The 13,675-nt window shown below is 54.0% G+C and overlaps 1 protein-coding gene across 1 annotated transcript in view; it reads right to left on the bottom strand.

The window, feature by feature from the left end:
- LOC144489744 (calmodulin-binding transcription activator 1-like) overlaps nucleotides 1-12,012 on the bottom strand; it is a gene marked incomplete at both ends in the record, with an annotated part of 34,144 nt that extends 22,132 nt beyond the window's left edge. The window contains 3 exons of the mRNA XM_078207597.1: nucleotides 8,991-9,297; nucleotides 9,959-10,037; nucleotides 11,834-12,012. Of these exons, the coding sequence (XP_078063723.1) occupies nucleotides 8,991-9,297; nucleotides 9,959-10,037; nucleotides 11,834-12,012 (565 nt within the window). The remainder of the gene's footprint in view (nucleotides 1-8,990; nucleotides 9,298-9,958; nucleotides 10,038-11,833) is intronic.
- Nucleotides 12,013-13,675: the final 1,663 nt, after the last annotated feature.

Here is a 13,675-nt window from a genome sequence, read left to right as displayed (position 1 = left end):
ACTTTTGATCATACTAAACTTCTCTAGATGATCATAAATCCTGTCTCTCAGGATCCTCTCCATCAACTTACCAACCACTGAGGTTAGACTCACCGGTCGGTAATTTCCCGGGCTGTCCCTGTTCCCTTTCTTGAATATAGGGACCACATCTGCAATCCTCCAATCCTCCGGAACCTCTCCCGTCTCCATCGACGATGCAAAGATCATCGCCAAAGGCTCCGCAATCTCCTCCCTCGCCTCCCACAGTAACCTGGGGTACATCCCATCCGGTCCCGGCGACTTACCAACCTTGATGCCATTCAATAGTTCCAACACATCCTCTTTCTTTATGTCCACATGCTCGATCCTTTCTGTCCACCGCAAACCAGCAGTACAACCACCCAGATCCCTTTCCACCGTGAATACCGAGGTAAAGTATTCATTAAGCACCTCCGCCATTTCTAACGGTTCCGCACAAACTTTTCCCCCTTCACCTTTTAAGGGTCCTATGCCTTCACATCTCATCCTTTTACTCTTGACATATTTGTAGAAAGCCTTGGGATTCTCCTTAATCTTACCCGCCAAGGTCTTCTCATGACCCCTTCTCGCTCTCCTAATTTCCTTCTTAAGCTCCTTCCTACATCCCGTATACTCCTCTAAATCCTTAACACCTCCTAGCTCTCTGAACCTTCTGTACGCCTCTCTTTTCTTATTCACCAGGTTCATCACAACCTTCGTGCACCACGGTTCCCGTACCCTACCAACACCCCCCTGTCTCATCGGAACGTTGTCATGCAGAGCTCCAGACAAACATTCCTTGAAAATCCTCCACTTTCCTTCGGTACTTTTCCCCAAGAATGCCTCCTTCCAATTTACCCGTCTAATTTCCTCCCTGATGACACTGTATTTCCCTTTACTCCAGAGAAACACTTTCCTAGCCTGCCTGATCCTATCTCTTTCCAATGCTATCGTGAAGGAGATAGAATTATGATCGCTATCCCCAAGATGCTCACCCACCGAGAGATCCTCCACCTGTCCAGGTTCATTAGCCAGCACCAGATCAAGTACAGCCTCTCCTCTAGTAGGCTTATCCACATACTGGTCGGTGCAACATCGTGGGCCGAAGGGCCTGTTCTGCGCTGTAATGTTCTATGTTCTATGTTCTATGTTCATACTGTGTCAGGAAACTCTCCTGGACACACCTAACAAACTCCTCTCCATCCAAACCCCTAGCCCTAGGGATATTCCAATCTATGTTTGGGAAATTAAAATCTCCCATCACGACAACTCTGTTATTCCTACATCTCTCCAGGATCTGTTTCCCCATCTGCTCCTCAACATCTCTGTTACTATTGGGCGGCCTATAGAAAACACCCAGCAACGTTACCGACCCCTTCCTGTTCCTAACCTCCACCCACAGAGACTCCGTAGTCAATCCCTCCACGGCGTCCACCTTCTCTACAGCCGTGACACTATCCCTGATCAACAGTGCCACTCCCCCACCCTCTCTTGCCTCCCTCCCTGTCCTTCCTGAAACATCTAAAACCTGGCACCTGAAGCACCCAGTCCTGTCCCTGAGACATCCAAGTCTCCGTAATGGCCACCACATCACAATTCGAAGCAGCAATCCACGCTCTAAGCTCATCCACTTTATTCACTACACTCCTGGCATTAAAATAGACACATCTCAGACCTTCAGCCTGAGCACTTCCCTTCTCCATCACTCGTCTAACCTCCCTCTTACCCTGTCTACATTCCTTATCTATTTGCGAGCTAACCTCCTCGCTCTCAGTCCCCTCATTTCGATTCCCTCCCCCCAACCTTTCTAGTTTAAAGTCTCTCCAGTAGCCTTAGCCAACCTTCCCGCCAGGATATTGGTCCCCCTGGGATTCAAGTGCCACCCGTCTTTTTTAAACAGGTCACACCTGCCCCTAAAGAGGTCCCAATGATCCAAGTACCCAAATCCTTGTCCCTTGCTCCAGTCCCTCAGCCACGCATTCATTCTCCACCGATTCCTGTTCTCACTCTCCCGCGGCACAGGCAGCAATCCCGAGATTACTACCTTTGCATTCCTCTTTCTCAGCTGTCTACCTAACTCTCTATATTCTCTTTTCATGACCCCTTCCCTCTTCCTACCTATGTCAGCAGTACCTATATGCATCACGACCTTCGGCTCCTCTCCCTCCCCCTTCAGGATTTCTGGGACTCGACCAGAGACATCCCGGACCCCTGCACCAGGGAGGCAAACCACCATCCGAGAGTCCCGTCTGTGTCCGCAAAAACGCCTATCTGACCCCCTCACCGTAGAGTCCCCAATTAGCACTACCCTCCTTTCCTTACCCTTTTGCACTACTGGGCCAGGCTCAGCTCCAGAGACACTGCCACCGCTGCTTCCCCCAGGTGGGCTGTCCACCCCAGTAGTACTCAGACAGGAGTACTTATTATTAAGGGGCACATCCACCGGGGTGCTCACCATCAACCGAGCTTTCTCCTTCCTCACTGTTACCCAGTTACCCTCCTCCCGTGGTCCCGGTGTGACCACCTGCCGATAGCTCCTGTCAATGACCTCCTCACTATCCCTAACCCGGCGAAGGTCCTCGAGCTGCAATTCCAGTTCCCTAACATGGTCCCTTAGGAACCGCAGCTCAACACACCCAGCACAGATATGGTCGTCCGGGAGGCTAGGAGCCTCCAGGACCTCCCACATCCTACATTGGGAACAACATACTGGCCTCACACTCATAATTGCCCTTTTAAACACACAGGGAAAAAAAAAGTGAATGAAAATTTTAAACTTACCTTTCCTCCTCCTGTTTTCTCCAAAGCCCTGCTCTCACTGGGTCTTTTTTTTTAGGTTAGAGGAGGAGGGAGGGTGGGATACTCTACAAGTGTAGAGTATCGGGATTCCTCTCTGTTCCAATTTATTGGGGAAAAAAAAATCTCTCTCCCAGACCTCCCTGCGCGACCACTTCCGGGTTTAGATATTTAAAAAAAAACCCGCGAAAAAGTAAGTTAAAAAATAAAAGCGCTTACCCGCAGCACTCCTCTCGCGAATCTCTCCCTCTCTGCTGTACTTCCAAGAAGCAATGAGGGAGAGATTCGCGAGAGGAGCCGGGGACACTGCCCGGAAGGAGCCGGGGACACTGCCCGGAAGGAGCCGGGGACACTGCCCGGAAGGAGCCGGGGACACTGCCCGGGAGCAGCCGGGGACACTGCCCGGGAGCAGCCGGGGACACTGCCCGGAAGGAGCCGGGGACACTGCCCGGGAGCAGCCGGGGACACTGCCCGGGAGCAGCCGGGGACACTGTCCGGGAGCAGCCGGGGACACTGTCCGGGAGCAGCCGGGGACACTGTCCGGGAGCAGCCGGGGACACTGTCCGGGAGCAGCCGGGGACACTGTCCGGGAGCAGCCGGGGACACTGCCCGGGAGCAGCCGGGGACACTGTCCGGGAGGAGCCGGGGACATTGTCATAGAACATAGAACATAGAAAGCCACAGCACAAACAGGCCCTTCGGCCCACAAGTTACGCCGATCATATCCCCACCTCTAGGCCTATCTATAGCCCTCAAGCCCATTAAATCCCATGTACTCATCCAGAAGTCTCTTAAAAGACCCCAACGAGTTTGCCTCCACCACCACCGACGTCAGCCGATTCCACTCACCCACCACCCTCTGAGTGAAAAACCTACCCCTGACATCCCCCCTGTACCTACCCCCCAGCACCTTAAACCTGTGTCCTCTCGTAGCAACCATTTCAGCCCTTGGAAATAGCCTCTGAGAGTCTACCCTATCCAGACCTCTCAACATCTTGTAAACCTCTATCAGGTCACCTCTCATCCTTCGTCTCTCCAGGGAGAAGAGACCAAGCTCCCTCAACCTATCCTCATAAGGCATGCCCCCCAATCCAGGCAACATCCTTGTAAATCTCCTCTGCACCCTTTCAATGGCTTCAACATCTTTCCTGTAATGAGGTGACCAGAACTGCGCGCAGTACTCCAAGTGGGGTCTAACCAGGGTCCTATAAAGCTGCAGCATTATCTCCCGACTCCTAAACTCAATCCCTCGATTAATGAAGGCTAGTACGCCGTACGCCTTCTTGACCGCATCCTCCACCTGCGAGGCCGATTTCAGAGTCCTATGGACCCGGACCCCAAGGTCCTTCTGATCCTCTACACTGCTAAGAATGGTACCCTTCATATTATACTGCTGCTTCATCCCATTGGATCTGCCAAAATGGATCACTACACACTTATCCGGGTTGAAGTCCATCTGCCACTTCTCCGCCCAGTCTTGCATTCTATCTATGTCTCGCTGCAACTTCTGACATCCCTCCAAACTATCCACAACACCACCTACCTTGGTGTCGTCAGCAAACTTACCAACCCATCCCTCCACTTCCTCATCCAGGTCATTTATGAAAATGACAAACAGCAAGGGTCCCAGAACAGATCCCTGGGGCACTCCACTGGTCACTGACCTCCATGCAGAGAAAGACCCCTCCACAGCCACTCTCTGCCTTCTGCAGGCAAGCCAGTTCTGGATCCACAAGGCAACAGCCCCTTGGATCCCATGCCCTCTCACTTTCTCAAGAAGTCTTGCATGGGGGACCTTATCGAACGCCTTGCTGAAGTCCATATAGACCACATCCACCACTCTTCCTTCGTCAATGTGTTTGGTCACATTTTCAAAGAACTCAACCAGGCTCGTAAGGCACGACCTGCCCTTGACAAAGCCGTGCTGACTACTTTTGATCATACTAAACTTCTCTAGATGATCATAAATCCTGTCTCTCAGGATCCTCTCCATCAACTTACCAACCACTGAGGTTAGACTCACCGGTCGGTAATTTCCCGGGCTGTCCCTGTTCCCTTTCTTGAATATAGGGACCACATCTGCAATCCTCCAATCCTCCGGAACCTCTCCCGTCTCCATCGACGATGCAAAGATCATCGCCAAAGGCTCCGCAATCTCCTCCCTCGCCTCCCACAGTAACCTGGGGTACATCCCATCCGGTCCCGGCGACTTACCAACCTTGATGCCATTCAATAGTTCCAACACATCCTCTTTCTTTATGTCCACATGCTCGATCCTTTCTGTCCACCGCAAACCAGCAGTACAACCACCCAGATCCCTTTCCACCGTGAATACCGAGGTAAAGTATTCATTAAGCACCTCCGCCATTTCTAACGGTTCCGCACAAACTTTTCCCCCTTCACCTTTTAAGGGTCCTATGCCTTCACATCTCATCCTTTTACTCTTGACATATTTGTAGAAAGCCTTGGGATTCTCCTTAATCTTACCCGCCAAGGTCTTCTCATGACCCCTTCTCGCTCTCCTAATTTCCTTCTTAAGCTCCTTCCTACATCCCGTATACTCCTCTAAATCCTTAACACCTCCTAGCTCTCTGAACCTTCTGTACGCCTCTCTTTTCTTATTCACCAGGTTCATCACAACCTTCGTGCACCACGGTTCCCGTACCCTACCAACACCCCCCTGTCTCATCGGAACGTTGTCATGCAGAGCTCCAGACAAACATTCCTTGAAAATCCTCCACTTTCCTTCGGTACTTTTCCCCAAGAATGCCTCCTTCCAATTTACCCGTCTAATTTCCTCCCTGATGACACTGTATTTCCCTTTACTCCAGAGAAACACTTTCCTAGCCTGCCTGATCCTATCTCTTTCCAATGCTATCGTGAAGGAGATAGAATTATGATCGCTATCCCCAAGATGCTCACCCACCGAGAGATCCTCCACCTGTCCAGGTTCATTAGCCAGCACCAGATCAAGTACAGCCTCTCCTCTAGTAGGCTTATCCACATACTGGTCGGTGCAACATCGTGGGCCGAAGGGCCTGTTCTGCGCTGTAATGTTCTATGTTCTATGTTCTATGTTCATACTGTGTCAGGAAACTCTCCTGGACACACCTAACAAACTCCTCTCCATCCAAACCCCTAGCCCTAGGGATATTCCAATCTATGTTTGGGAAATTAAAATCTCCCATCACGACAACTCTGTTATTCCTACATCTCTCCAGGATCTGTTTCCCCATCTGCTCCTCAACATCTCTGTTACTATTGGGCGGCCTATAGAAAACACCCAGCAACGTTACCGACCCCTTCCTGTTCCTAACCTCCACCCACAGAGACTCCGTAGTCAATCCCTCCACGGCGTCCACCTTCTCTACAGCCGTGACACTATCCCTGATCAACAGTGCCACTCCCCCACCCTCTCTTGCCTCCCTCCCTGTCCTTCCTGAAACATCTAAAACCTGGCACCTGAAGCACCCAGTCCTGTCCCTGAGACATCCAAGTCTCCGTAATGGCCACCACATCACAATTCGAAGCAGCAATCCACGCTCTAAGCTCATCCACTTTATTCACTACACTCCTGGCATTAAAATAGACACATCTCAGACCTTCAGCCTGAGCACTTCCCTTCTCCATCACTCGTCTAACCTCCCTCTTACCCTGTCTACATTCCTTATCTATTTGCGAGCTAACCTCCTCGCTCTCAGTCCCCTCATTTCGATTCCCTCCCCCCAACCTTTCTAGTTTAAAGTCTCTCCAGTAGCCTTAGCCAACCTTCCCGCCAGGATATTGGTCCCCCTGGGATTCAAGTGCCACCCGTCTTTTTTAAACAGGTCACACCTGCCCCTAAAGAGGTCCCAATGATCCAAGTACCCAAATCCTTGTCCCTTGCTCCAGTCCCTCAGCCACGCATTCATTCTCCACCGATTCCTGTTCTCACTCTCCCGCGGCACAGGCAGCAATCCCGAGATTACTACCTTTGCATTCCTCTTTCTCAGCTGTCTACCTAACTCTCTATATTCTCTTTTCATGACCCCTTCCCTCTTCCTACCTATGTCAGCAGTACCTATATGCATCACGACCTTCGGCTCCTCTCCCTCCCCCTTCAGGATTTCTGGGACTCGACCAGAGACATCCCGGACCCCTGCACCAGGGAGGCAAACCACCATCCGAGAGTCCCGTCTGTGTCCGCAAAAACGCCTATCTGACCCCCTCACCGTAGAGTCCCCAATTAGCACTACCCTCCTTTCCTTACCCTTTTGCACTACTGGGCCAGGCTCAGCTCCAGAGACACTGCCACCGCTGCTTCCCCCAGGTGGGCTGTCCACCCCAGTAGTACTCAGACAGGAGTACTTATTATTAAGGGGCACATCCACCGGGGTGCTCACCATCAACCGAGCTTTCTCCTTCCTCACTGTTACCCAGTTACCCTCCTCCCGTGGTCCCGGTGTGACCACCTGCCGATAGCTCCTGTCAATGACCTCCTCACTATCCCTAACCCGGCGAAGGTCCTCGAGCTGCAATTCCAGTTCCCTAACATGGTCCCTTAGGAACCGCAGCTCAACACACCCAGCACAGATATGGTCGTCCGGGAGGCTAGGAGCCTCCAGGACCTCCCACATCCTACATTGGGAACAACATACTGGCCTCACACTCATAATTGCCCTTTTAAACACACAGGGAAAAAAAAAGTGAATGAAAATTTTAAACTTACCTTTCCTCCTCCTGTTTTCTCCAAAGCCCTGCTCTCACTGGGTCTTTTTTTTTAGGTTAGAGGAGGAGGGAGGGTGGGATACTCTACAAGTGTAGAGTATCGGGATTCCTCTCTGTTCCAATTTATTGGGGAAAAAAAAATCTCTCTCCCAGACCTCCCTGCGCGACCACTTCCGGGTTTAGATATTTAAAAAAAAACCCGCGAAAAAGTAAGTTAAAAAATAAAAGCGCTTACCCGCAGCACTCCTCTCGCGAATCTCTCCCTCTCTGCTGTACTTCCAAGAAGCAATGAGGGAGAGATTCGCGAGAGGAGCCGGGGACACTGCCCGGAAGGAGCCGGGGACACTGCCCGGAAGGAGCCGGGGACACTGCCCGGAAGGAGCCGGGGACACTGCCCGGGAGCAGCCGGGGACACTGCCCGGGAGCAGCCGGGGACACTGCCCGGAAGGAGCCGGGGACACTGCCCGGGAGCAGCCGGGGACACTGCCCGGGAGCAGCCGGGGACACTGTCCGGGAGCAGCCGGGGACACTGTCCGGGAGCAGCCGGGGACACTGTCCGGGAGCAGCCGGGGACACTGTCCGGGAGCAGCCGGGGACACTGTCCGGGAGCAGCCGGGGACACTGTCCGGGAGCAGCCGGGGACACTGTCCGGGAGCAGCCGGGGACACTGTCCGGGAGCAGCCGGGGACACTGTCCGGGAGCAGCCGGGGACACTGTCCGGGAGCAGCCGGGGACACTGTCCGGGAGCAGCCGGGGACACTGCCCGGGAGCAGCCGGGGACACTGTCCGGGAGCAGCCGGGGACACTGTCCGGGAGCAGCCGGGGACACTGCCCGGGAGCAGCCGGGGACACTGCCCGGGAGCAGCCGGGGACACTGCCCGGGAGCAGCCGGGGACACTGCCCGGGAGCAGCCGGGGACACTGTCCGGGAGCAGCGAGCCGGGGACACTGCCCGGGAGCAGCCGGGGACACTGCCCGGGAGCAGCCGGGGACACTGTCCGGGAGCAGCCGGGGACACTGCCCGGGAGGAGCCGGGGACACTGTCCGGGAGCAGCCGGGGACACTGCCCGGGAGGAGCCGGGGACACTGTCCGGGAGCAGCCGGGGACACTGTCCGGGAGCAGCCGGGGACACTGTCCGGGAGCAGCCGGGGACACTGTCCGGGAGCAGCCGGGGACACTGCCCGGGAGCAGCCGGGGACACTGTCCGGGAGCAGCCGGGGACACTGTCCGGGAGCAGCCGGGGACACTGTCCGGGAGCAGCCGGGGGCACTGTCCGGGAGCAGCCGGGGACACTGTCCGGGAGCAGCCGGGGGCACTGTCCGGGAGCAGCCGGGGACACTGCCCGGGAGGAGCTGGGGACACTGTCCGGGAGCAGCCGGGGACACTGTCCGGGAGGAGCCGGGGACACTGTCCGGGAGCAGCCGGGAACACTGTCCGGGAGGAGCCGGGGACACTGTCCGGGAGCAGCGAGCCGGGGGGTTCTCTTGTACCTGTATCTGGGCTCATGGACAAGGGTGAAGAGGCTTTGCCAGCTTCGGGGCTGTTGGCGATCCACAGCTGCCAGCTGCTGTCCGTTCCGTCGACGTCCGCAAGCCTGGTCCTCAGTGAGTTGCTGCCCTGGACCTGACCGTCCCGTCTCTGTAGTTCCTCCAGACACATGGCCAGCCGTACGTGGCCACGGGAACGCGCCACGTGCAGAGGGAGGCGTCCCAATGAGTCCGGGATGGCGAGAGCTTGGCTATTCCACCCGTACAGGGTAACTGCTGCTTCAACATGTCCCAATGCACAGGCCCACATCTGTGGAAGTAACAACAAGACCCAGTCAGTATTCAATATTACAATCCCCACTGTGCAGGAGGAGGCCATTCGGCCCATCGAGCCTATACTGACAACCATCCCACCCAGGCCCTATCTCCGTAACCCCACATATTTACCCTGTTAATCCCCCTGACACTAAGGGGCAATTTTAGCACGGCCAATCCACCTAACCCGCACATCTTTGGAGTGTGGGAGGAAACCAGAGCACCCGGAGGAAACCCACGCAGACACGGGGAGAACGTGCAGACTCCGCACAGACAGTGACCCGAGGCCAGAACTGAACCCGGTTGAGTCTGCACTGACCAGCCGACTGTGGTCGGTGTAGACTCAATGGACCGAATGGCCTCCTTCTGCCCTGTAGGGATTCTATGTGACAATAATAACTCAAATCAAATCTCCTGTGTGTCGCTGAGACGTTTTGTGTGACAGCTTTCCAGGGAGATGTCTTGGTGACTGATAATGTGCTGTCTGTTTTAGACTGGCTCTGGAGTTGGGGCGGGGGGGCAGGGGGGGTGTGGGGGGAGCCGCTGTCTGAGCTCTGATCTGGGGGCTTGGATACGTGGCCCCCTCTGCCCTGCTCTCTCAAATAAAATACAGGGCAGGAGGAGGGTTTGAGAAGACGGGAATCCGCGGGACTCACCAGAGGGGTACAGGAAAAGTGATCCACATTCAGAGGGTCCACTTCCTGTTCCAAATCCAGACTCTCGACATTGACCATCCTGCAAAGGAAGAAAGTTCCATCGTCAAGACAATCCACCCCAACCTCAAATCCGGGAAAACAGGACACGTTACAGCGAGACAAAAGCATTCCGCATGTTTCTGGGATGTGGAGATGCTGGCGTTGGACTGGGGTGAACACAGTAAGAAGTCTCACAACAAACACCAGGTTAAATCCAACAGGTTCATTTGGAATCGTGAGCTTTCGGAGCGCTGCTCCTTCCTCAGGTGAGTGAACCTGCGGCGCTCCGAAAGCTCGTGATCCCAGATAAACCTGTTGGACTTTAACCTGGTGGAGTGAGACTTCTTACTGAAATTTCTTACCATATTACAGCACGGAGGGAAGGTTGCTGTGTGTAACCGGGGCTGATTACACGGAGAGGGAGGGATCCGATCTGTAACCGGGGCTGTAATTACACGGAGAGGGAGCGATCCGATCTGTAACCGGGGCTGATTACACGGAGAGGGAGCGATCCGATCTGTAACCGGGGCTGTAATTACACGGTGAGGGAGGGATCCTATCTGTAACCGGGGCTGATTACACGGAGAGGGAGGGATCCGATCTGTAACCGGGGCTGTAATTACACGGAGAGGGAGGGATCCGATCTGTAACCGGGGCTGATTACACGGAGAGGGAGCGATCCGATCTGTAACCGGGGCTGATTACACGGAGAGGGAGCGATCCGATCTGTAACCGGGGCTGTAATTACACGGAGAGGGAGGGATCCGATCTGTAACCGGGGCTGATTACACGGAGAGGGAGCGATCCGATCTGTAACCGGGGCTGTGATTATACAGAGAGGGAGCGATCCGATCTGTAACCGGGACTGTGATTACACGGTGAGGGAGCGATCCGATCTGTAACCGGGGCTGTGATTATACAGAGAGGGAGCGATCCGATCTGTAACCGGGACTGTGATTACACGGTGAGGGAGCGATCCGATCTGTAACCGGGGCTGTGATTATACAGAGAGGGAGCGATCCGATCTGTAACCGGGGCTGTGATTATACAGAGAGGGAACGATCCGATCTGTAACCGGGGCTGTGATTACACGGTGAGGGAGCGATCCGATCTGTAACCGGGGCTGTGATTATACAGAGAGGGAGCGATCCGATCTGTAACCGGGGCTGTGATTATACAGAGAGGGAACGATCCGATCTGTAACCGGGGCTGTGATTATACAGAGAGGGAGGGATCCGATCTGTAACCGGGGCTGTGATTACCCGGTGAGGGAGCGATCCGATCTGTAACCGGGACTGTGATTATACAGAGAGGGAGCGATCCGATCTGTAACCGGGACTGTGATTATACAGAGAGGGAACGATCCGATCTGTAACCGGGACTGTGATTACACAGAGAGGGAGGGATCCGATCTGTAACCGGGGCTGTGATTACCCGGTGAGGGAGCGATCCGATCTGTAACCGGGACTGTGATTATACAGAGAGGGAGCGATCCGATCTGTAACCGGGACTGTGATTATACAGAGAGAGAGGGATCCGATCTGTAACCGGGACTGTGATTATACAGAGAGGGAGGGATCCGATCTGTAACCGGGACTGTGATTATACAGAGAGGGAGCGATCCGATCTGTAACCGGGGCTGTGATTACACAGAGAGGGAGCGATCCGATCTGTAACCGGGGCTGTGATTACACGGAGAGGGAGCGATCCGATCTGTAACCGGGGCTGTGATTACACAGAGAGGGAGCGATCCGATCTGTAACCGGGGCTGTGATTACACAGTGAGAGAGGGATCCGATCTGTAACCAGGACTGGAGGGGAGGGGTCTCCTCTTGCCTCCATTTGATGAGGGTCTCAATGAGCCGTGCGTATCCCTGTGCCGCAGCGAGGTGCAGGAGGGTCATCCCACGGAAACTGATCCCGTGAATCAGGCGCTCGGAGTGAAGCCAACACGTCCGGGACATCATAGTTTCACAGACTGCGATAATCCGTTCCTCAAACGAGTCGGAAGATGCCTGCGTGGAGAGAGAAACACACTCAGTAATCCATTCCCCATTCTGTGGAGAGAGAGACACTGCGTACACTATTCCCCATTCTGTGCAGAGACACACACTGCGTACACTATTCCCCATTCTGTGCAGAGAGAGACACTGCGTACACTATTCCCCATTCTGTGCAGAGACACACACTGCGTACACTATTCCCCATTCTGTGGAGAGACACACACTGCGTACACTATTCCCCATTCTGTGGAGAGACACACACTGCGTACACTATTCCCCATTCTGTGCAGAGACACACACTGCGTACACTATTCCCCATTCTGTGCAGAGAGAGACACTGCGTACACTATTCCCCATTCTGTGCAGAGACACACACTGCGTACACTATTCCCCATTCTGTGGAGAGACACACACTGCGTACACTATTCCCCATTCTGTGGAGAGACACACACTGCGTACACTATTCCCCATTCTGTGCAGAGACACACACTGCGTACACTATTCCCCATTCTGTGCAGAGACACACACTGCGTACACTATTCCTCATTCTGTGCAGAGACACACACTGCGTACACTATTCCCCATTCTGTGCAGAGACACACACTGCGTACACTATTCCCCATTCTGTGCAGAGACACACACTGCGTACACTATTCCCCATTCTGTGCAGAGACACACACTGCGTACACTATTCCCCATTCTGTGCAGAGACACACACTGCGTACACTATTCCCCATTCTGTGCAGACACACACACTGCGTACACTATTCCCCATTCTGTGCAGACACACACACTGCGTACACTATTCCCCATTTTGTGCAGAGACACACACTGCGTACACGATTCCCCATTCTGTGGAGAGACACACACTGCGTACACCATTCCCCATTCTGTGCAGAGACACACACTGCGTACACCATTCCCCATTCTGTGCAGAGACACACACTGCGTACACTATTCCCCATTCTGTGGAGAGACACACACTGCGTACACTATTCCCCATTCTGTGGAGAGACACACACTGCGTACACTATTCCCCATTCTGTGGAGACACACACACTGCGTACACTATTCCCCATTCTGTGCAGAGACACACACTGCGTACACTATTCCCCACTCTGCGGAGAGACACACACTGCGTACACTATTCCCCATTCTGTGCAGAGACACACACTGCGTACACCATTCCCCATTCTGTGCAGAGACACACTGCGTACACTATTCCCCATTCTGTGCAGAGACACACACTGCGTACACTATTCCCCATTCTGTGGAGAGACACACACTGCGTACACTATTCCCCATTCTGCGGAGAGACACACACTGCGTACACCATTCCCCATTCTGTGCAGACACACACTGCGTACACTATTCCCCATTCTGTGCAGAGACACACACTGCGTACACTATTCCCCATTCTGTGGAGAGACACACCCTGCGTACACCATTCCCCATTCTGTGGTGAGACACACACTGCGTACACTATTCCCCATTCTGTGCAGAGACACACACTGCGTACACGATTCCCCATTCTGTGCAGAGACACACACTGCGTACACTATTCCCCATTCTGTGCAGAGACACACACTGCATACACTATTCCCCATTCTGTGCAGAGACACACACTGCGTACACGATTCCCCATTCTGTGCAGAGACACACACTGCGTACACGA

This window comes from Mustelus asterias, unplaced genomic scaffold (assembly GCF_964213995.1).
Source record: "Mustelus asterias unplaced genomic scaffold, sMusAst1.hap1.1 HAP1_SCAFFOLD_2489, whole genome shotgun sequence".
Lineage (NCBI taxonomy): Eukaryota > Metazoa > Chordata > Chondrichthyes > Carcharhiniformes > Triakidae > Mustelus > Mustelus asterias.
The sequence above is the reverse complement of the archived record's forward strand: the minus strand, read 5'-3'. Positions and strand labels throughout refer to the sequence as shown.